The 23,513-nt window shown below is 43.6% G+C and overlaps 2 protein-coding genes across 2 annotated transcripts in view; one reads left to right on the plus strand and one right to left on the minus strand.

Moving 5' to 3' along the window:
- The window catches only part of C6H10orf71 (chromosome 6 C10orf71 homolog), a 1,221,395-nt gene that overhangs the window by 1,140,448 nt on the left and 57,434 nt on the right, over positions 1–23,513 (plus strand). The gene's annotated exons all lie outside the window — the stretch shown is intronic.
- The window catches only part of DRGX (dorsal root ganglia homeobox), a 420,041-nt gene continuing 406,825 nt past the window's right edge, over positions 10,298–23,513 (minus strand). Inside the window, exon 7 of the mRNA XM_044296692.1 lies at positions 10,298–10,563. Coding sequence (XP_044152627.1) covers positions 10,298–10,563 — 266 coding nt within the window. The remainder of the gene's footprint in view (positions 10,564–23,513) is intronic.

A 23,513-nucleotide genomic window follows, 5' to 3' on the forward strand; every position in this document is an offset into this window, starting at 1 on the left:
ATGCATCAGTTTGCCTCTGTCTCCATTCCGCTTTGGAGGCGGACACCAAAACGCTGCTTTCTGCATCTTGGTGTCCGTCTGAAAAAAACTGAGCCAAACGGTACCGTTCTGACACACAATGTAAATCAATGGGGACAGATCTGTTTTCTATGACACAATCTGGCACAATAGAAAATGGATCCATCCTCCATTGACTTTTAATGGTGTTCAAGATGGATCTGTCTTGGCTATGTTAAAGATAATACAAATGGATCTGTTTTGAACGGATGCAGGTGGTTGTATTATCTGAACGGATCCATCTGGATCTGCACCAAATGCGAGTGTGAAAGTAGCCTAACACTGACAAATGTAAGGTTATGCACATGGAAGGAAAAATACAAGTCACCCGTACATACTAAATGGTAAAACATTGGGTAACACTGACATGGAAAAGGACTTAGGAATTTTAGCAAATAGCAAACTAAGCTGTAGAAACCAGTGTCAGGCAGCTGCTGCCAAGGCCAATAAGATAATGGGTTGCATCAAAAGGGACATAGATGCCTGTGATGAGAACATAGTCCTACCACATTACAAATCACTAGTCAGACCACACATGATGTAATGTGTACAGTTCTGGGCTCCTGTAAATAAGGCTACTTTCACACCTGCGTTAGGTGCGGATCCGTCTTGTATCTGCACAGATGGATCTGCACCCATAATGCAAACGCTTGTATCCGTTCAGAACGGATCCGTTTGCATTACTTTTTTTTTAAAGTCTAAGTCAAAACGGATCCGTCCTGACTTACATTGTAGTAAATCCGTTCTGACGTACATTGTACAAAGTCAATGGGGGCGGATCCGTTTTCAATTGCACCATATTGTGTCAGTGAAAACTGATCCGTCCCCATTGACTTACATTGGCTCCGCATCATCAGGCTGACACCAAAACACTGCAATCTGACTGCAGGAATGTCTACCAGAGCTGTTGCCCGTGCAATGAATGTTGATTTCTCTACCATAAGCCATCTCCAAAGGCATTTTAGAGAATTTGGCAGTACATCCAACCGGCCTCACAACCGCAGACCACGTGTAACCACACCAGCCCAGGACCTCCACATCCAGCATGTTCACCTCCATGATCGTCTGAGACCAACCCCCCGGACAGCTGCAGCAACAATTGGTTTGTCAGAAACCAACTCACACCTGCAAGCTTGTCATCCTCAGCGGGGTCTGGACCAGACTGCAGTTCGTCGTCGTAACCAACTTGAGTGGGAAAATGCTCACATTCAATGGCATGTTGGAGAGGCGTTCTGTTCACGGATGAGTCCCAGTTTTCACTGTTCAGGGCAGATGGCAGACAGTGAGTGTGGCATCGTGTGGGTGAGCGGTTTGCTGACGTCAATGTTGTGGATCGAGTGGCCCATGGTGGCGGTGGGGTTACGGTATAGGCAGGTGTATGTTATGGACAACGAAACACAGGTGCATTTTATTGATGGCATTTGAATGCACAGAGAAACCGTGATGAGATCCTGAGGCCCATTGTTGTGCCATTCATCCATGACCATCGCCTCATGTTACAACATGATAATGTGCGGCCCCATATTGCAAGGATCTGTACACAATTCCTGGAAGCTGAAAACATCCCAGTTCTTGCATTGCCAGCATACTCACCGGACATGTCACCCATTGAGCATGTTTGGGATGCTCTGGATCGGCGTATACGACAGCGTGTTTCAATTCCTGCCAATATTCTGCAACTTTGCACAGCTATTGAAGAGGAGTGGACCAACATTCCACAGGCCACAATCAACAACCTGATCAACTCTGTGCTACGGAGATGTCTTTCACTGTGTCAGGCAAATGGTGGCCACACCAGATACTGACTGGTTTTCTGACCCCGCCCCAGTAAGGCAAAACTGTGCACATTTCAGAGTGGCTTTTTATTGTAGGCAGTAAGGCACACTTGTGCAATATTCATGCTGTCTAATCAGCACCTTGATATGCCACACCTGTGAAGTGGGATGGATTATCTCGGAGAAGTGCTCACTAACAGATTTTGACAGATTTGTGAACAATATTTGAGAGTAATGGGTCTTTTGTGTATGTAGAAAATGTTTCAGATCTTTGAGTTCAGCTCATGCAAAATGGGAGTAAAACCGAAAGTGTTGCATTTATATTTTTGTTCAGTGTATAGAAGTAAATTAAATTAATTATTTTAACTAAGATTAAATACATGACACATTCCCCTAATATTTTTAGAAAATGTTAGAAAACTGACCCCCTCACATTAATGAACATACCTTAGATCAATTTTTTTTTAATAATCTGCCAACAAATGCTTGTTTGATTTTTTGTATCTATAAAGATGCATTACCATTGAATGCTGACACCCAAATTCTGTGCTAGACAACACTAATATCCATAAAACTATGTGGAATTTGTGTGGTCAGTAGTGATGTTAGTGCTTTGTAGTAATGGGCCATAATAGTGTGAGAAACCACAAAAATTGTTGTTTTTTTTATGGTGCAATAAAAGTGAAGTAAGGTGACCGCAGGAGTTCGTTTTATAAAATTAAAGGTAGGAGTTTCTCTTTTAATTTTCACCCCTATTGGTCCTTGATAACGGTTAGGGTGGGTTCACACTAGCGTTAGGGATTCTGTTATAACATGGTTATAATGGAAAATAAAGGAATCCATAAGATGGAAGGACGGATCCGTTCTTCTGCCTATAGACTTGTATTATGACGGAATGCAAAAAAGAAGCCTTTAAAAGGCATTCTGTTATCTTTCCGTCCTAATAGAAGTCTATGGGAATCAATCGGATCTGTCTGGGTGCCGTTATGCAAGACGGAAAACAAAGCCCTGTCGACAGGACTTTGTTTTCCATCTTGCATAACGGGACCCAGACGGATCCGTTATGCTTTCCCATAGACTTCTATTAAGACGGAAAGCTAATAGAATGCCTTTTAAAGGCTTCCGTTTTGCATTCTGTCTGGGTATTCCGTTATTTTCCGTTATAACCATCTTATAATGGAAAGCCATAACGGAATCCCTAACGCTAGTGTGAACCCACCCTTACTTGAATCATTGCTTCAACACTGCCATTGTGTAGTAGGGATTAAATGAAAGTTAGTATCAATGCTCACAGTGTTGAACAGGAGAAACTTCAAAGTTGTTCAGTGAGTAAGCATATGCAGATTAAGGGTCCCTTTACACAGGACGACACAGCAGCAGATTGTTGGGAAGGAAGCTTCAAAAAGTCATACAATAGACGGCTTCTGTGACTTTTTGGGCTTACTTTTGTGACCTTTACAATTTTATTGCGCTCACTACAGTTTTGGAAACTGGGTGTGGTGAGTTATGTTAATTAGTTTCACTCATTTTTTGCTGCCAATAAAAAATAAAAATAAAATTCTTGTAGTGAGGAGCGTAGCAAATCTGGAGTAGCATTTCTAGACAAAAGTGTTAGGTTTAAAGATATGCCCTTTCATACATTTGGTGCAATGTACTCCAACACAGATTCAAGATAAACTGACTTCAAATATTATTCTCAGGTGAAATTTCATATTTTATGTATGCAAATTAAGTGTCATGAAACTAAAATGTACACTAAAATTAAGCTCCGCTTTAGAGACACCTTAACTTTCATAAGTGTATCATAATAAAACAATTCTTTAATATGATTTTATATTAATTGCTGTGTGTAGTAGTGACAGGAATTCACGTCTACTGTTCTTGAAATTAAAGGGGTTGTCCACTTTTTTTATATTGATGACTTATCTTCAGGATAGGTCATCAATATCAGATCAGCGGGGTGCCATTGAATTGACACCTACTATCTGCTGCAGTTGCAATGGCGAGCAGTTAAACAATAAGGAAACGGTAGCTCTTGTACGAGAGGAGGTGCCAGGAGTCTGCCCCCTGCCGATTTGATATTGACCTATCATGCGGACAACTCCTTTAAGTTCCTCACCACTTACTTTGTAACTGCCATTAATAAAATTGTGTGATTTACCTCTGGACCACATGAATAGTGTTGATCACGAATATTCGAATTTCGAATTTTAATCGCGAATATCGGCACTTTGAGAATTCGCAAATATTTCGAATTTCGCAAAATATATTCGTAATTGCGAATATTCGATTTTTGTGGAAATACCAGTTCATGCGAATTTTTATGCGAAAAATTTGTATGCAAATTTTATGCGAATTTTCGCAATCAAGAAAATAATACCGGGAGATCATGAATTCGAGAATTCTCGAATATATGGTGAATTTGCAATATTCAAATTCGAATATTGCCCCTGCTGCTCATCACTTCACATGAAGGGCTAGAAGCAATGCCCTTCAGCAGAACAGCAGCCAGACTTTCCTTCACCCAGAGCAAGATTCAGTTTGCTGCCCAGTCCCATATTAAATATCATGGCCAAGGCCTGTTGATGCAGCCCCTGGCACTTTCCTTCAAAAGCACCTGCCCCACCAGCCCTCCATTAGCCATATCCTTCATCATAGTCAGAGAGGTATATTCTCAGAACTGAAGCTGCTCTAAATGAAGACTGTATTAGGTTCAGGGTCATTGACCAAAAAATTTATTCTTCCAGAGGCCTATTATGAAAATTGCCAGTTTCCTGCAGTTACACCAGTTATAACAATATTCAAGCCAATTGCTCAAAATGCATTTTACAATTCTGAAAGCAAATGTGTAGTTTAATCTACATATATATTTATCATTTTGTGTAAATAATACATCTAAAACATAGGAAAAGGAAAGAAATATTGTAAAGATTTGATAGTGTTTACTAACTGCTTCTGATATTTCTGATAATATACTGTAAATAGTCTAAACAAGTCAAATAGTTGAACATCCAGTATTACCATTATTGATACCTATAAGGAATCACACAGAAAGCTTTGAACGGTAAGAAATAGAAACAAAACTCTTTGGTTAGATTTTGTCCTTCTGGTATTACCTGTTGCCAATAGTATTTGTATTCCTCTTTACATGTGTACAATAACTAAATGTATGTATTTCCTTTTTAACTATAACAGAATTTGAAGAGAAGCAACTTTAATCCAAATCAGAGGAGTTCTATGGAGGAATAAAGTGAAAATGAATAAAAATGCTACAGGATATAAATATAACACCTAAAATGCACAAGACTTTATTGGAGCTTAGTACAAGCTCCAAGCTGTATGAAGTACTTAAATATGGCTATTATTTCATATGGTGACATGCAAACTGCAAAGCTTTAGACGCATATAAAATTCAAGGGAATTCAACAGAATAATTATTGTATAATTGTAAATGCTTCTGGGGGAGAATACCTCAGTAATAGAGTTTTATATTGAGGAACCAGTGGCGGATTACAATAGGGACGGCCTAACGTCGACCCGAATGCCCACTACTGCGGCAGGGCACAGCTCCCTGTTCCGTCGCCTATCACTGCTATAGGCTTCAAGCCTAGTAAGCCTGAGGCCTATGCGGTAGTGAAATCTTGTCGCAGGCGTGCGTGATGAGGTCACCCCGCCTTCGTCTGCGGGCAAGTGCCTGGCCCTGGACGGTGAGTATTTAGCTTTTCATTTATTTTTTATTTTTTTCTTTGGGGGACATGTGGGGTACGACACACAGAGGAGGACATATTAGGGAAGAGACCTCAAGTACATGGGAGGGGGAATGTGGGGGCTGTGTGGGGCTAAATTATTATGGGAGGGACTACTATGTGGGGGCAAATTACTATATGGGGTAGTGTGGGGGAAATTATTATGGGAGGGACTACTATGTGGGGGAAAATTACTATGTGGGGGAAAATTATTATGGGATGGACTACTATGTGGGGGAAAATTACTATATTGGGCAGTGTTGGGGCAAATTATTATGGGAGGGACTAATATGTGGGGCAAATTACTATATGGGGTTGTGTGGGGCCAAATTATTATGGGAGGGACTACTATGTGGAGGCAAATTACTATATGGGGCAGTGTGGTGGAAACTATTGTGGGGGGGCAAATTACTATGTGGGGGCAGTGTGGGGTAATTTCTATGTGGGGGCAGTGTGGTGGAAATTACTATGTGGGGGCAGTGTGGGGGGAACTATTGTGTGGGGGCAATTGCTATGTAGGGACAGTGTGGGGAAATTGCTATGTGGGGACAAATTACTATGTGGGGGAAACTATTTGTGCGGGGGTAGTGTGGGGTAATTGCTATGTGGGGGCAATGTTGGGACAGTGTGGGGGCAGTGTGGTGGAAATTACTATGTGGGGGCAATGTGGGGGCAAATTAATATGTGGGGGCAGTGTGGGGGAAACTATTGTGTGGGGGCAGTGTGGGGGAAATTGCTATGTGGGGGCAGTGTGGGGTAATTTCTATGTGGGGGCAGTGTGGTGGAAATTACTATGTGGGGGCAGTGTGGGGGAAACTATTGTGTGGGGGCAATTGCTATGTGGGGAAATTGCTATGTGGGGACAAATTACTATGTGGAGGAAACTATTGTGTGGGGGAAGTGTGGGGTAATTGCTATGTGGGGGCAATTTGGGGACAGTGTGGGGGCAGTGTGGTGGAAATTACTATGTGGGGGCATTGTGGGGGCAAATTACTATGTGGGGGCATTGTGGGGGCAAATTACTATGTGGGGGCAGTGTGGTGGAAATTGCTATGTGGGGCAGTGTGGGGCAAATTACTATGTGGGGGAAGTGTGGGGGAAGTGTGGGGGAAACTATTGTGTGGGGGCAGTGTGGGGGAAATTGCTATGTGGGGGCAGTGTGGGGGAAATTGCTATGTGGGGGCAGTGTAGGGGAAATTGCTATGTGGGGATAATGTGGGGGAAGTGTGGGGGCACATTACTATGTGATGGCAAATTACTATGTGGGGGCAGTGTGGGGGGAACTATTGTGTGGGGGCAGTGTGGGGGAAATTGCTATGTGGGGGCAGTATGGGGTAATTTCTACGTGGGGACAGTGTGGGGCAAATTACTATGATGGGGAAATTACTGTGTGGGGGCAAACTACTATATAGGGGAAGTTTGGGGGAAATTACTGTGTGGGGGAAAATTACTATGGGGGAATTACTATGTGGGGGCAGTGTGGTCGAAATTACTATGTGGGGGCAGTGTGGGGCAAATTACTATGTGGGGGCAGTGTGGGGGAAACTATTGTGTGGGGGCAAACTACTATATGGGGGCAGTTTGGGGGCAAATTACTATGGGGGAATTACTATGTTGGGGCAGTCTGGTGGAAATTGCTGTGTGGGGGCAGTGTGGGGGAAACTATTGTGTGGGGGCAATGTGGGGGAAACTATTGTGTGGGGGCAGTGTGGGGGAAACTATTGTGTGGGGGCAGTGTGGGGGAATCTATTGTGTGGGGGCAGTGTGGGGGAATCTATTGTGTGGGGGCAGTGTGGGGGAAATTGCTATGTGGGGACAGTGTGGGGGCAGTGTGGTGGAAATTACAATGTGGGGGCAGTGTGGGGGAAAATTACTATGTGGGGGCAGTGTGGGGGAAACTATTGTGTGGGGGAAATTGCTATGTGGGGGCAGTGTGGGGTAATTTCTATGTGGGGACAGTGTGGGGCAAATTACTATGTAGGGGAAATTACTGTGTGGGGACAAACTACTATATGGGGGCAGTTTGGGGAAATTACTGTGTGGGGGCAAATTACTATGTGGGGCAGTGTGGGGGAAACTATTGTGTGGGGGCAGTGTGGGGGAAACTATTGTGTGGGGGCAGTGTGGGGGAAACTATTGTGTGGGGGCAGTGTGGGGGAAACTATTGTGTGGGGGCAGTGTGGGGGAAACTATTGTGTGGGGGCAGTGTGGGGGAAACTATTGTGTGGGGGCAGTGTGGGGGAAACTATTGTGTGGGGGCAGTGTGGGGAAGGCTATTGTGTGGGGGCAGTGTGGGGGAAATTGCTATGTGGGGACAGTGTGGGGGGAAATTACTATGTGGGGGCAGTGTGGGGGAAACTATTGTGTGGGGGAAATTGCTATGTGGGGGCAGTGTGGGGTAATTTCTATGTGGGGACAGTGTGGGGCAAATTACTATGTAGGGGAAATTACTGTGTGGGGACAAACTACTATATGGGTGCAGTTTGGGGTAAAATTACTGTGTGGGGGCAAATTACAATGTGGGGGCAGTGTGGGGGCAATTTACTATGTGGGGCAGTGTGGGGGAAACTATTGTGTGAGGGCAGTGTGGGGGAAACTATTGTGTGGGGGCAGTGTGGGGGAAACTATTGTGTGGGGGAAATTGCTGTGTGGGGACAGTGTGGGGGAAATTACTATGTGGGGGCAGTGTGGGGGAAACTATTGTGTGGGGGCAGTGTGGGGGAAATTGCTGTGTGGGGGCAGTGTGGGGTAATTTCTATGTGGGGACAGTTTGGGGAAATTACTATGTGGGGGCAGTGTGGGGGAAATTACTATGTAGGAGCAGTGTCGGGGAAATTACTATGTAGGAGCAGTGTGGGGGAAATTACTATGTAGGGGAAGTTGCTGTGTGGGGGCAAACTGCTATATGGGGCAGTGTGGGGGAGATTACTGTGTGGGGGCAAATTACTATGGGGGGATTGCTATGTGGGGGCAGTGTGGTGGAAATTACTATATGGGGGTGTTACTATTGGGGAGGCACTGTAGGGGCAATTCTATGATTTTTGGGGACACTATACAGGGATTATTGCCTGGAGCACAATAGAGGGTGGTATTATTACTGGGGACACTCTATGGGACATTATAGCTGCTGTGGACACTATAGGAACATTTGGGGTAATTTATCAAACTGGTGTAAAGTAGAACTGGCTTAGTTGCCCATAGCAACCAATCAGATTCCTCTTTTGGAAATCTAGTTCTACTTTACACCAGTTTGATAAATGACTCCAATTATGTCTATTAGGGTCACAATTTTTTCAGCATTATAGTACCTTGAACATTGGGGAGCAAAACGGGCACAGTATTGGGGGTGGCAGCAGGATGACACTGTGGGGACACCAGGATGAGGAGGTTGATGGAAAAATTGAGAAATCTAACAAGTCTGTGTTACAAACTGTAGATACGAGATGCGGCTGAAAGAATTTGCCATGGTGGTCTGAGTCAAACGGAGGAGAAGAGGAAAGCGATGGTCTACATGACAAGAGATGTCACTGGATGTAAGAGGTATGTGGTGCTGCATTCTCCTCCATGTCTTTTTTTTATTATAATTATATGTATTTTAAATTTGGCAACCATATTTTTCAGTTTAGGACCCAATTTGGGGTATTTTTTTGTCTGAAGATGTCATATGGCCTAAGAAGAGACTGCGGCGCTCATGAAGCACCGCAGCCTCTTCATACAAAAAAAATACTAAAAATAAAATGGAAGGGGGGGGGGGCAAGTTAGTTAGACAGCCCCGGGCCTATCATGCACTTAATCAGCCCCTGTGAGGAACGATACAGTAGTCCCTGATTCCATGAGGACTCTGCTGTCATACAGGTTCTGTGTGCATGAGCCCTAAAGAAAATCTGTTAATTAGGAAATGTTGACATTTAATACATTTGAATTAAACTCAAACCTCTGCTAAAACCTATCATGCCTTTTACCATGTGCACAGCTCCTCCTGGTGGCAGAGTTTGGAAAACTTGATTAATTAATACTATTTTAATGGAAAGAATAGCTACGATGAAACCCATTCACACCTGAATTTATGTATACCATTCATGAATTCATGTACGTACAAACACAACAGCACTTTTCTAGTTGTGAAGATCTTAACATCAGATAAGTTTGGCAATTCAGCTGTGAAGGAATAGTTTCTTGCATGTCTTTGGCAAGTTAAGGATTAAAAGATGAGCACATCTGTGTGGCAGAAAAGAGCAACTAATCCTAATATAATAGAAAGAAATTCAACCTGTTATGCGCTTCTAAAATAAAAAAAATGACAGAGACATGAAACACAGCTAATTACAATAACACAATATTTCTAGCACAACTGAAGTACTGTGCTGTAGTCCATGTTGAGCATTACAGCAGACTCAAATTCCAAGGTAACTAAATTCAATAGTTATTAGATATTTAAGTAAAATACAACTAAATACCTCCAATCACCACATGTATAACAAAAGCCCATATATATATATATATATATATATATATATATATATATATGTGTGTGTGTGTGTGTGTGTGTGTTCCAGTATAGTAAAACATTTGCAGAGCCTGAACTCATATTTCCTTTGTAGAACACCATAGAGATGTACAATAGTACCACTGTTGGGTCAACAATTATCTTTAGGAATATCTTAGGCCCAAGTCCATTTGCAACTGATTTTGATTAAAATGGCAATTTTTGCTGTAAAATCATATGCTTTTGTCCATTTCTTTCTGCTCTTGAACCTGAGATGTTCTTTCTCTCTGCACATCTTCTTGTGGAGTTATTATTGGAACACCAGAACTGCTTCCAGTTGGAGGAAGTAACTGTGCAGATTGCAAGACTGCCTCAGAGTGCTCCCTTGCCTTCATTCGTAGAGCTGCCACGCTTGCTGTACGGTGGCTCTGGCAGCTATAAGGGGGGAGAAAAGAAAGAGCCAGAGGGTCGGACACACAACAGGAACACAGAGGACCACCTGGAAGACAAAATGTAACAAAATGGTCAAAAACCTTCACCCATCTTAAGCGACAAGAATCAAAAAATATATAGCCCATATAAAAAGATGTTTTAATGCATTTCTCAAAGTGATATTATGATTTCAGCAAATAACAGTTAATTTTGAATTATAAAAATGTGTAGAATTTTAATGTATACATATAAAAATATAAATAAATATGAATAATGCACCCAGATAGAAATGTTAGATTGCTGCAAAAATTGGCATACAGTTATGCCTCAGGCAGATATATGATCTGATTGGACACTAGGACTTGCCACAAGAGAGAATAAAAGTGTTTTCTCCACTACCCTACAAAAATGTTCTACAGGAGTAGTGATGTCCCGAACTATTCGCCGGTGAACAGTTCCCGGCGAACATAGCTTGTTCGCGTTTGCCACGGCGGGCGAACATATGCAATGTTCGGTCCGCCCCCTATACATCATCATTAAGCAAACTTTGACCCTGCACCTCACAGTCAGCAAACACATTCCAGCAAATCAGCAGCAGACCCTCCCTCCCAGACCCTCCCACCTCCTGGACAGCATCCATTTTAGATTCATTCGGAAGCTTCTTTTTTAGTGAGAGGAGGGAGAGTGTAGCTGCTGCAGATCTAATAGGGAAAGCGTTAGCTAGGGCAATGTTCTGTGTCCACAGACTCATCTGCTGTAAGGACAGCGTCCTGACAGTACCCCAAAAAGCCCTTTTTAGGGCTGTTACATCAGTCTGCTTTATATATATATATATATATATATATATATATTGCAGTTGCCTGGCTGCCCGTGTGTGAGAGGCTGCAGGCTCAGTCACAGGCAGTACTGTGTGCACACCATTCATACAGGGTGTCACAGACAATACCTTGCAGATAAAAAAAAGTCAATTTATATTATTTATCTGTGATATAAGAGCAGATGCAAGCCAGTGAGTGACTGTGTGGCCCAGAGACAGTACTGTGTGCATACCATTCATACAGGGTGTCACAATACCTTGCAGATAAAAAAAAATATCTATTTATTATATTTCTGTGATATAATCCCAGTTGCAAGCCAGTGTGTGTCTGGCACACAGACTGTACTGTGGCAACTGGCTAGGCCACCACTCATACCGTTACAGGGTGTCACTCACAAATACCTTGCAGATAAAAAAAATCTATTTATTATTTTTCTGTTATATAATCCCAATTGCAAGCCAGTGTGTATCTGGCCCACAGACTGTACTGTGGCCACTGGCTAGGCCACCACTCATACCGTTACAGGGTGTCACTCACAAACACCTTGCAGAAAAAAAAAATCTATTTATTATTTTTCTGTGATATAATCCCAATTGCAAGCCAGTGCGTGTCTGGCCCACAGACTGTACTGTGGCAACTGGCTAGGCCACCACTCATAACCGTTACAGGGTGTCACTCACAAATACCTTGCAGATAAAACAAAAATCTATTTATTATTTTTCTGTGATATAATCGGAGTTGCAAGCCAGTGTGTGTCTGGCCCACAGACTGTACTGTGGCAACTGGCTAGGCCACCACTCATACCGTTACAGGGTGTCACTCACAAATACCTTGTAGATAAAAAAAAATCAATTTATTATTTTTCTGTTATATAATCCCAGTTGCAAGCCAGTGTGTGTCAGGCCCACACAGACTGTACTGTGCCCACTGCCCACCACTTATATAGGGTGGCACAGTACCTTGCTTGCACAGTACTACTTATCTAAAAAAAAAAATGACAGGCAGAGGCAGGCCACCCCGCAGGGGCCATCATGGTCGTGGTGCTGTGATTTCAACTGGCCCTGGAATAATGCCCAGTGTTCAGAGGCCATGTACCTTGAAACTAAAATAATCATAGAAAATAGTTGACTGGCTTACACAGGACACCCAATCTTCAACAGCTTCCGCTAAGAACCTTGACGCACAATCCTCCTCCAGTTCAGCTTTGGTCACCTACTCTCAAGTTACCACTCTCCCGCCCGCCGCCCCCACCACCACCACTACCACCACAGCCACAACAGTCGCTTCACTTGATCCCTCAGAGGAGTTATTTAAACATCAGTTGGATGAAATTAGTGATGTGCAACCATTATTGCCAGAGGATGTAGATAACAGGGATATGTCTCAGTTAGGCAGCATTACACACATGGACGTACACTGTGATGATGATGATGATGTTGTACCCGCTGCTGCTTCCTTTGCGGAGGTGTCAGATACAAGTGAAGTGGTTGATGATGACGATGTGTCCGTGGATGCCACGTGCGCGCCTGCTCGAAGAGAAGAAGAAGCGGGGGAAAAACAGATGGGGAGACAGAGAGAAGGAGGAGACGAGTTGGAAGCAGGAGAGGTTCGTCGCAAGGAGCTAGTGGCACAGTCAGACAGCATGTATCAGCACCCGGGGTCAGCCAGACAACACGCCAATCAAGGCATGCTGTTGCCACCACCAGAATGCAGTCATTGCAAAGCTCAGCAGTGTGGCATTTTTTTGTGTGTCTGCCTCTGATAACAGCAATGCCATTTGCAACCTGTGCCAAAAGAAAATGAGTCGTGAGAAGTCCAACAACCACCTCGGTACAACTGCTTTGCGAAGGCACATGATCTCATATCACAAACGCCAATGGGATCAACATAGTACAAGCAGCACACAAACTCAAAGCCACCATCCTCCTCCTGGTCCAGCATCTTCAGCCACGTCAACCACTGCTGTCCTCCTTGTCCCCTCTCAACCACCCGCCACTCCGCCTCTCACCTTCAGCAGTTCCATCTTATCTTCCCACAGTCAGGTGTCTGTTAAGGAAATGTTTGAGCGTAAGAAGCCAATGTTACAGAGTCACCCCGTTGCCCGGCGTCTGACAGCTGGCTTGACGGAACTCTTAGCCCACCAGCTTTTGCCATACCAGCTGGTGGAGTCTGAGGCTTTCAAACAATTTGTCGCTATTGGGACACCACAGTGGAAGGTACCCGGACAAATTCTTTTTTTTAAGGCAATCCCAAACCTCTACTTAGGAAGGAATGGCATCTCTGGCATACAGTGTTGGGGCAAGGGTCCATCTGACCACTGATACCTGGTCTGCAAAGCACGGTCAGGGCAGGTATATCACCTACACTGCGCATTGGGTCAATCTGCTGACAGCTGTCAAGCATGGAATGCGTGGCTCTGCAGCGGAGTTGGCGACACCTCCATGACTTGCAAGCAGGCCTACTGCCACCTCCTCTACTCTCCTACTCCATCCTCTTCGATAACCTCCTCGGCTGAGTCCTCTTCTGCTGCGGCGTGTGGCTGTGGAAGGTGTGTGGCCATTTCAGGCCCTACACGGCCATGGCGAACTTTTCAGACATTCAGCGCCGAAACAACATGCCAGTGAGGCGCTTGATTTGCGACAGCCCAACACGTTGGAACTCAACACTCCTAATGTTCGACCGCCTGCTCCAACAAGAAAAATCCATCAACGAGTATTTGTTCGACCGGGGTGCTAGGACAGCCTCTGCGGAGCTGGGAAATTTTTTGCCACGTTACTGGACGCGCATGCACAATGCCTGTAGGCTCATGCATCCTTTTGAGGAGGTGACAAACCTAGTCAGTCGCACCGAAGGCACCATCAGCGACCTCATCCCATTTGTTTTCTTCCTGGAGCGTGCCCTGTGAAGAGTGCTGGATCAGGCTGGAGATGAGCGTGAAGAGGAAGAGTTGTGGTCACCATCACCACTAAAAACAGCCTTGTCATCATCGCTTGCCGGACCTGCGGCAACGCTGCAAGAGGAGTATGAGGAAGAGGAGTCAGAGGAGGAATGTGGTTTTAAGGAGGATGAAGACCAACCACAGCAGGCATCCCAGGGTGCTCGTTGTTGTCACCTATCTGGGACCCGTGGTGTTGTACGTGGCTGGGGGGGGAAACAGACCATCAATGACATCAGTGAGGACGAGGAACGGGAAATGAGTAGCTCGGCATCCAGCCTTGTGCAAATGGGGTCTTTCATGCTGTCATGTCTGTTGAGGGACCCTCGTATAAAAAGGATGAAGGAGAACGACCTGTACTGGGTGGCCACGCTACTAGACCCCCGGTATAAGCAGAAAGTCGCGCAAATGTTACCAAATTACTGACAGTCAGAAAGGATGCAGCAGTTCAAAACCATACTAAAAAATATGCTTTACACAGCTTATAAGGGGGATGTCACAGCACAAAGTGAATCTAACTGGGGAAGAGGTGAAAGTAATCCTCCTCCTACCACAACCACGGCGGCAAGGACAGGACGCTTTACAGATGTGCTGTTGATGGAGGACATGCAGAGCTTTTTCAGTCCTACACATCGCCACAGCCCTTCGGGGTCCACCCTCAGAGAACGACTCGACCGACAGGTAGCAGACTACCTTGCCTTAACTGCAGATATCGACACTCTGAGGAGCGATGAACCCCTTGACTACTGGGTGTGCAGGCTTGACCTGTGGCCTGAGCTATCCCAGTTTGCGATAGAACTTCTGGCCTGCCCCGCTTCAAGTGTCCTGTCAGAAAGGACCTTCAGTGCAGCAGGAGGCATTGTCACTGATAAAAGAAGTCGCCTCGGTCAAAAAAGTGTTGATTACCTCACCTTCATTAAGATGAATGAGGCATGGATCCCGAAGGGACTGACAATGGGGGATACGTTTTACTAACAAAAGGCCTGATGACATGCCTTGGCCTCAAAATTATCCTCACGCTGCTGTATTTAATGTCTGCATACCGGATGACTTTCGTGAATTCTTTGCCACCAACTAGGGTTCAAGCCGCAATGTTTTAGTCACCTTTCTGCCTTGAAAACATCAATTTTTTGGGCCGCTGCTACAATAACATTATTTTTCAGGCATGTGTACATGCCTAATTTTTCTGGCCTCTGGTACTGCACTGTGGCTGCAAAAACAAAACAAAATAAAAAAAGGCACATACAAGTGTCAATTCCCCTTTGTAATCGTTACCTTGTTGTGGTGAAGGGGCTTGCGTATCACAATGAAGCGATCATCACCTCTATGAGTGTGTTGGCAATGTTGCCACACCCCAGATGATAAGGCCGTTGCTTCATTATGATCAGACCAAAAGCGATCGGCTGGATAATTTTTCATAGAAAAAAGATTAATTTTCTTATTTTTTTTTGTTGTATGGGTTTTTAATACATAACATAAAAAAATCATAATAAAGTCTCTTAATAGTTTATTAGAAATAATGCAGACAATGCAAGTACAAAGCTCAGAACTAAATTATTGCAGAATGTCATAATGGTTCGTTAATTCGACAATTGTTAATCAATTCGACACACGTCCCCGGATAGGAGACGTAACAGGGATTAAACTGATAGAAATAGTACTAGTTAAGACACCACTCATATAGGGTGTCACAGCGCAGTGCCCCAACTAGGGAGTAAGAGGACCGACCAAGCTGCTTTTTCCATCTCCCGGTTCCTAAAATTAGTTCATTTTGGTGTATCAGAGTCGAAGGTACCCGGCCTAAATTTTTTTTCACAAAAGGCAATCCCTGATATGGGACTTAACAGGGATTAAACTGATGGAAGCGAACTACAGAAAATACCACTCATATCGGGTGTGACAGTAAATTGCACGGCGCAGACACAGTGACCGTGGATTCAAACAAAGGGGAGGGAGCCAGCGTTTTTTTAACCATCTCCCCATTTGAAAAATCAATTCAATTTACGTTTCGGGGACCCTTGGTGTTGTACATGGCTGGGTGGAGGAAGAAACCTTCAATGACATCAACGGGACATGGCTAGCTTGGTATCCAACCTTGTGCAAACGGGGAGTTTGCAGTTGGACAAATGGACTGTTTGCGATACATTAAAAGGGGAGTTTGGTCTGTCAATGTCTGTGAAGCGGGCATAACCCTTACACTACCTGATCGATACATCATACCTGATCGTATACACACACTTAATGTTTTAAACCACGTTGTTCAAAATATTTTAGGATTGTTAGGTGATTTATGCCCTTTATGGATTAAAATCCAACTCTGCGTCAACTATGAAATTTTCAATGGGAGTTTTGCCATGGATCCCCCTCCGGCATGCCACAGTCCAGGTGTTAGTCCCCTTGAATCAACTTTTCCATCACTACTGTGGCTAGAAAGAGTCCCTGGGGGTTTTAAAATTCGCCTGCCTATTGAAGTCAATGGCGGTTCGCCCAGTTCGAGAACATTTGCAGAAATTTGCGTTCGCCGTTCGCAAATGGAAATTTTTATGTTCGTGACATCTCTATACAGGAGCTACATTTGGGTAGTGTACCTCTTAGAGAGAGATCGTTGACTGGTAGACATGGCTCTGCGATGCACTCAAAGATATTGTACCCAGATGACAGACCTTGAGAGGGGACACATCAATGGACTGAGAGAAGCAGGATGGTGGTTTTGATTGTCCACCATGTAATCCCTTCTGACATAGCTAGGAGGTGTTGGGAGCAATGGTTACTTGATTGCATAGACAACCCATACAAACCACTGATAGAGAGGATTTTTGATCTGCCAACAGTCATTAATGGTTCCAAATGTTTCCTCATCCACAATCCAGACACAGGTGGCCCCTTCATTACATTTCCAGAACTTAGCAGAATGAAAGTTTGTGTCACGGCGCCAATTATGTGTCGTACCTTTGACAGCCAGCCACAGTTGTCTTCATTTGCAGTAATATTGTACACATTGTGACAAATCCAGGTTCTGTTTGGTATCCAATGATGGTTAGGTAAAAGTATGGAGGCCTCATGGTGAGCACTTAAATCCTACCTTCTTGCGGAGCAACCCGTTGCCCTTACTGCTACTTGTGTGATGATCTGAGGAGCTTTCGCATATGGCGGTCGCCTCTAGTAGTGATACAAGGGATTCAGCAATATGTGGTCACATGTGTAGATTTGCATGGCAAGGCTTGCAACTGGCATTTTTCAGCAAGATAATGTCTCCCCCACATTGCAATACTTCTTTGGCCTGACTAGTCACCAGATTCATCACAAATCGAGCATTTGTGGGACCAGCTGGGACGCCAGCTTCAGACAGCAACCTATGAATGTGCAGGATTTATAGGCTCAGCTGCAACATCTGTGGTCAAATGTGCCTTCATGCCCAACCGCATCTCATTTTGTTTTCAGGCTAGAGGTGGCGTAACAGGGTACTAGAGCTGCCTTTTAATTGTATAGTTTTCCCCAACGCACTTATCATTTTGCCCTAAAATGTATCTGTTTTGCCCCACCTGCTATTTTCCATTTTTATTATTTATCTGTCCATCTCCTGAGGTGGATGCACATGTTTAGTTCAATCCTTCAACTACCACAAACTACAGTAGAAAGGACATACCTCCTGAGAAAGGACACACCCATTGAGCTGCCAGTTTCGAGCAATGAATGGAGAGATGTCTGGATCCATGTAAGGCACAGGGCTGGTTGTAGCTTTGTTAGAGATTGTCATGTTCTGTGTTTACATTAATCATAAGATAACCCATGATTTAGCTGTTTTAGCTAGAAAAGCAGCAGAGAAGAGTTTCTGTGATAAAAGAGCGAATTTCTTGTTTTGGGAATTGTTCCAAAAGTATCATTTGGATCAAACTGAGTTTTACCTGAATGAAAAGTGCTTAATTAGCCTGGAAATTGGAATATGAAATTCTGAGGTCTCATAGCAGTCTATTGTCTTCCCCCTTTTTTTTTCTTTCAAATCATCTTTGCTCTAATCCCCCCCCCCCCCCCCCCCCGAGCTCTTTAACACAATCACAATAGCAAATAATGTCAGAGTGATATTGACATATATAGGGTAAATGCATAATTGATGGTGTTGAAAAAAAGCCTGTTTAAAAAACACACTGCTATCGCTTTTGTTATGCTTCTTAAAATAAAATAAAAACATTCCAAAAAGTGTCTCTTATTAGATGTAGATGGTTTTATGATGTCTTGTTCTCAACAACGTCCAGAAATTATGCCATATTGGGGTAGATGGCTGCCCCTGCACACAGAAGTATTAGTGTGTCAGGAGAAACAATGGCTTGGTCTGTACAAGCCTGGAACATTTCTCCTTTTTATTGGGAGCAGCACTAGTACAGTGTGGATGTGGAAAATATATAGTTGTGCATGGCTGTTAGTGGCATGTGGCAGCAATAGTAGCAGCAGCAGTAGCAGGATAGCATAAAACAGACAAGTCAGTGGATGTTTAGGGGCAGTAGGGTAGTAGGTTAACTCTAAGGTAGATAGCGTTGAAGAAAAAAACCCAAAACTTTATTTGAAGACTTAGGTAGAAAAAGCTATCTGCCCATTAACTAGTGCTTTTTTTTTAAGAGGATAAGAAATCAGTGAACACCCTTAACAATGTACAGATTGGTTACCACCTCTGACTGCTTTAGGTGTGTTGAGTTCAATCAAACCAGTTACAACTCCACTCAGCCCATTCAGAGCCGCAGAACTGTGGCATCACATTCAACTAGAATACACTGTATACAGGGTCGTCATAGTGCTGGAGGCTCTGTTCAGCTGTGTGCACGCCATCAGAGGCGCACAGCAACATTATATTTGAATGATATAATCTATCCTTATCTCTTTCTCCACGCCGGACAAGTTTTTATTTTTTTTATTTTTTTATAAACCGCAATGAGTTCTGATATGTAGGAGGTTTAATTTAGCGTGACAGGCAGGGAGATCAGCATTGCACCGATTATTAGTGTACCTAGGAATAATACAATAGAGAGGTCACTGATAGGTGCAAGACTGTATGTATGACCCTGGATGTGTCTGTTAGCTTTACCCTGTATACAGTGTGTGCTGGTTGAATGTGATGCCACATTGCTGCGGCTTTGAATGGGCTAAGTGGAGTTGTAACTGGTTCGATTGAACTCAACACACCTAAAGCAGTCAGAGGTGGTAACCAAGCTATACACTGTTTAGGGTGTACACTGATTTCTTATCCTCTTTTTTTTTTAAATAATACTAGATAGTAGGCAGATACCCTTTTATACCCAAGTCTTCAAATAACATTTTTTAGTTTTTTTTCTTCAACGCTATCTACCTTAGAGTTAACTCAGTGATTCCGATACGCGTAAATTCAATATTGTCTTCAAGTTAAGCAGTAGGGTAGTAGTAGAGGAAGCTATGTAGGGGTAATGGTAGTGCCAGTAGAAGTAATGGAAGTGGCAGTAGGGTGATTTGCAACAGGGAGTAGCAACTGTGGTGGTAGCACCTTCTGCTAGCCACAGTACTTTTTCAAAAAGCATGTGTTATTTTCCCAAATTGCCCAGGTGGAGTTGGAGGGGAGGCAGCCAGTAGGATGTTTGTTGCTTCATGCACTTTAGCAACTGATCCACTGTGTGGCTACTCTCATCCAGGCTCACACCTTTAACACAGCATGACAACGCTTCACTTTGCACATACGAAAGAAGGAAGGGGAGTGAAAGTAATGTTTTGCTCCATTTCTATTGGGAACTGGAGAGTATCCATTGAAGAGGACATGGAGAGGCTAATAAGCATGTGGTGTTGGAACCAGACCAACACAAATTCAGAGGTATCAATAGGACCTGGCGTTATTTCTGTAGTGATGCATCACTCCTGCCGTGCAAAATATTGACTCAGTAGGCCGTGAAAGACATGTACTCTCCCTGCCCATAACAGCTGCACAGCAACAATTGCAAAGAGTGGCCCCCAGTCTCCGCAATGTGACAGTACGAGGCAGATATGGCTTTTTTCTTTGAAATAATAGCAGCTAAGTATCTTTCATCAAGGCTGAGAGACTGTCATCAATTCACAGTTCACGGAATCCAGTACGTGGTATAGCAGTGATTGGATGGCCAGCAAATTAGCTTCCACACCATTGAACTTCTGGGTGTGTAGAGTCGTTTCCTGGCCACACATTATGTTATCGATGTATACGACAGAGCAGAGTTGAAGAAGGAGGAGTGCTTTGAGTGGGAGAAGCAGTAACTGATGATGATAAGGACACTGTACTGCATGTGGATGTAGCCTAGCAGCCACTAAGTACACCATTCTGACTAAGTTTTGATTTCTGCCGGCCAGTTCTATTTTGCCACTGGATTTGGTAATGCAGCTTCCTGTGCTGTCATACAGCTGTGGTGCCTATGTTTGTGGTTGAATGCCCACAGCTTATTTTAATCCTGATGATCTAGCACACGGTAATGTTTTTGTCTTTGGGCACTGTATATAAAATATACCAGACAGCAGGTATTCACACAGGACTAGCCTAAATCGGGCATGTTTTAAGCCTCTGCCCAAAGAATCAGTTGCATCACCAGTTCCTGAGCTGACCTCATCAGAAGCAGATCTGGCCCTGTATTTTGGAGGTTTTGGCAGTGATCTTTATTGCCGCAATGGCAACAACTATCTCTTCTAATGTCACCTCCTTCTTATCAAACCAATCTAGCTCCCAGGTCATATCCACCACACAATTGTCATAGTCATAGTCCTCGCTAGAGATGGCCTTGCGGTCGTTTTGCAGCAAACTTTGCGTGTTCGCGATTCGCCAAACATGCAAACATATGGCAATGTCCTGCTTCCACAAAATACTAATTAAGGGTTTGATATACCTGTTTCCACCAAATTTTGATTGAGGCCTGCGATATGCCTGCTTCCACAAAATACTGATTGAGGCCTGCGAGATACCTGCTTCCACAAAATACTGATTAAGGGGTTTGATATACCTGCTTCCAAAAATATTGATTGAGGCCTGCGATATGCCTGCTTTCACAAAATACTGATTAATGGGTTTGATATACCTGTTTCCACCAAATATTAATTGAGGCCTGCAATATACCTGCTTCCACAAATACTGCTCTTCTCTAGTGACTTAGGCACAGGGTAATTTAGAAAATGACAGGCAGAGGAAGGGGTGGTAGGGGTCGGGCCGGTGCACCAAGCTGGAGCCTAAGTGGGAAATTGGAGAAGGCATGTGCAATTACTTTAAAGGATGCACCAGAGTTGGTTGAATGGTTTATTCAGCCTTCCGCTTCTGCACCTTCCTCATCCTCTGTATCTGCACTCTCCTCACTCTCTACTGTGTGCACCCCCAAAGACACCACCACCACCACCATAGCCCCTTCACTCAAGTCAGAGGAATTATTTTCCCATCCATTCCCAGACCTTACCGATGTGCAGCCATTCTTGACATCGGTTGAGGAAGAGGAGGTAGCAACAGCCGCCACCCAGCGGTCTGACAACAGTACCCACATTTTCATGGTAAATCCCCTTTAACTTAAACTGCATTGTATATTGACATACAATACGTTAATTGAAACTGGTATATTGATGCAGTGTAATGAGTTAAAGAAAACTGCATGGTATATTGACCCAATGCAATGTGTTAACTAAAAATGCACGCAATGGCATAGCTATGGGTCCCACAGCAAATTTTTGTACAGCCGCCTCCCCCCCCCCTCTTCTTCGCAACCCCCCACTCTCGTGCAAACTCTACTCATGTGGCCAGTCAAGATTGCTCTCTCATACAAATCCTGGCCGCCACACCATCAGTTTCATACATGTATATACTGTGTGTCATGTCACTGTATATAATGTATTAATAATATTGTTGTGGGGTCCCTGACAATAAAATCTTTTAGCCCTCCTCCCGGGCAACCTCCACTCCTGCAGCTAGTCAGCCACCAGCAGTAATATTGTCCAGCATAGTGGCACCCAGCAGTAATAATGTCCAGCATAGTGGCCCCCAGCAACAATAAATGACTCACCTTATCCACCTGGACAGGCAGAGGCAGTCACTCCTCTCTTGATGCTGAAGGACCTGTGCTTCCAGCGTGAACAATGCGGCTCAAGCCATTTTCTACTAATGTACCCGTTTTAAATGGCCATTAGACAAGTGCACTCCTGTCTAAAGGCTGTCAAAAACAGTCCTATTGATGCCAATGGGGTCTGTCTGGACGTGAACTGAAAATGGCCAAAAATAGGAAATGCACTACGCCCCCGAAATAAATAATACAATGTATTGTGTCCCGTGAATACAATTATAAAATGCATTGTGCCCCTGAAATAATAAAATGTACTGCGTCCCTGAAATAAATACAATGCACAGTGCCCCTGAAATAAATAATACAGTGCACTGCACCTCAGAAATTAATAATGCAATGCACCGCACCCCCTGAAAGAAATAATACAATGCACTGTGACCCTGACATAAATAATACAATGCACTGCAACCCTGAAATAAATAACATAATGCACGTTTTCCCTGAAAAAAATAATGCTATGCACTGTAACCCTGAAATATATAATATAATCCACTGCCACCCTGAAATAAATAATTCTATGCACTGTGCTCCTGAAATAAATAATACAGCCTGAAATAAATAATATAATGCACTGCATCCCTGAAATAAATAATACAATGCACTGTGCCCCTGAAATAAATAGTGTTATGCACTGTAACTATGCACTGTAACCCTGAAATATATAATATAATGTACTGTGCCCCTGAAATAAATAATACAATGCACTGTGTACTTGAAATAAATAATAGAATGCACTGCACTCCTGAAATAAATAATACAACCCAATGCGCCCCTGAAATAAATAATAAAACCTGAAATAAATAATACAATGCACTGCATCCCTGAAATAAATAATACAATGCACTGTGACCCTGAAATAAATGACATAATGCACTGGCCCCCTTAAATAAATAATGCTATGCACTGTAACCCTGAAATATATCATATAATCCACTGATGCCTTGAAATAAATAATGCTATGCACTGTGCCCCTGAAATAAATAATACAATGCACTGCATCCCTGAAATAAATAATACAATGCACTGTGACCCTGAAATATATAATATAATCCACTGAGGCCCTGAAATAAATAATGCTATGCACTGCGCCCCTGAAATAAATAATACAATGCACTGCATCCCTGAAATAAATAATACAATGCACTGTGACTCTGAAATATATAATATAATCCACTGAGGCCCTGAA

The sequence above is a fragment of the Bufo gargarizans genome, chromosome 6 (genome assembly GCF_014858855.1).
Source record: "Bufo gargarizans isolate SCDJY-AF-19 chromosome 6, ASM1485885v1, whole genome shotgun sequence".
In the NCBI taxonomy this organism is placed as follows: Eukaryota; Metazoa; Chordata; class Amphibia; order Anura; family Bufonidae; genus Bufo; species Bufo gargarizans.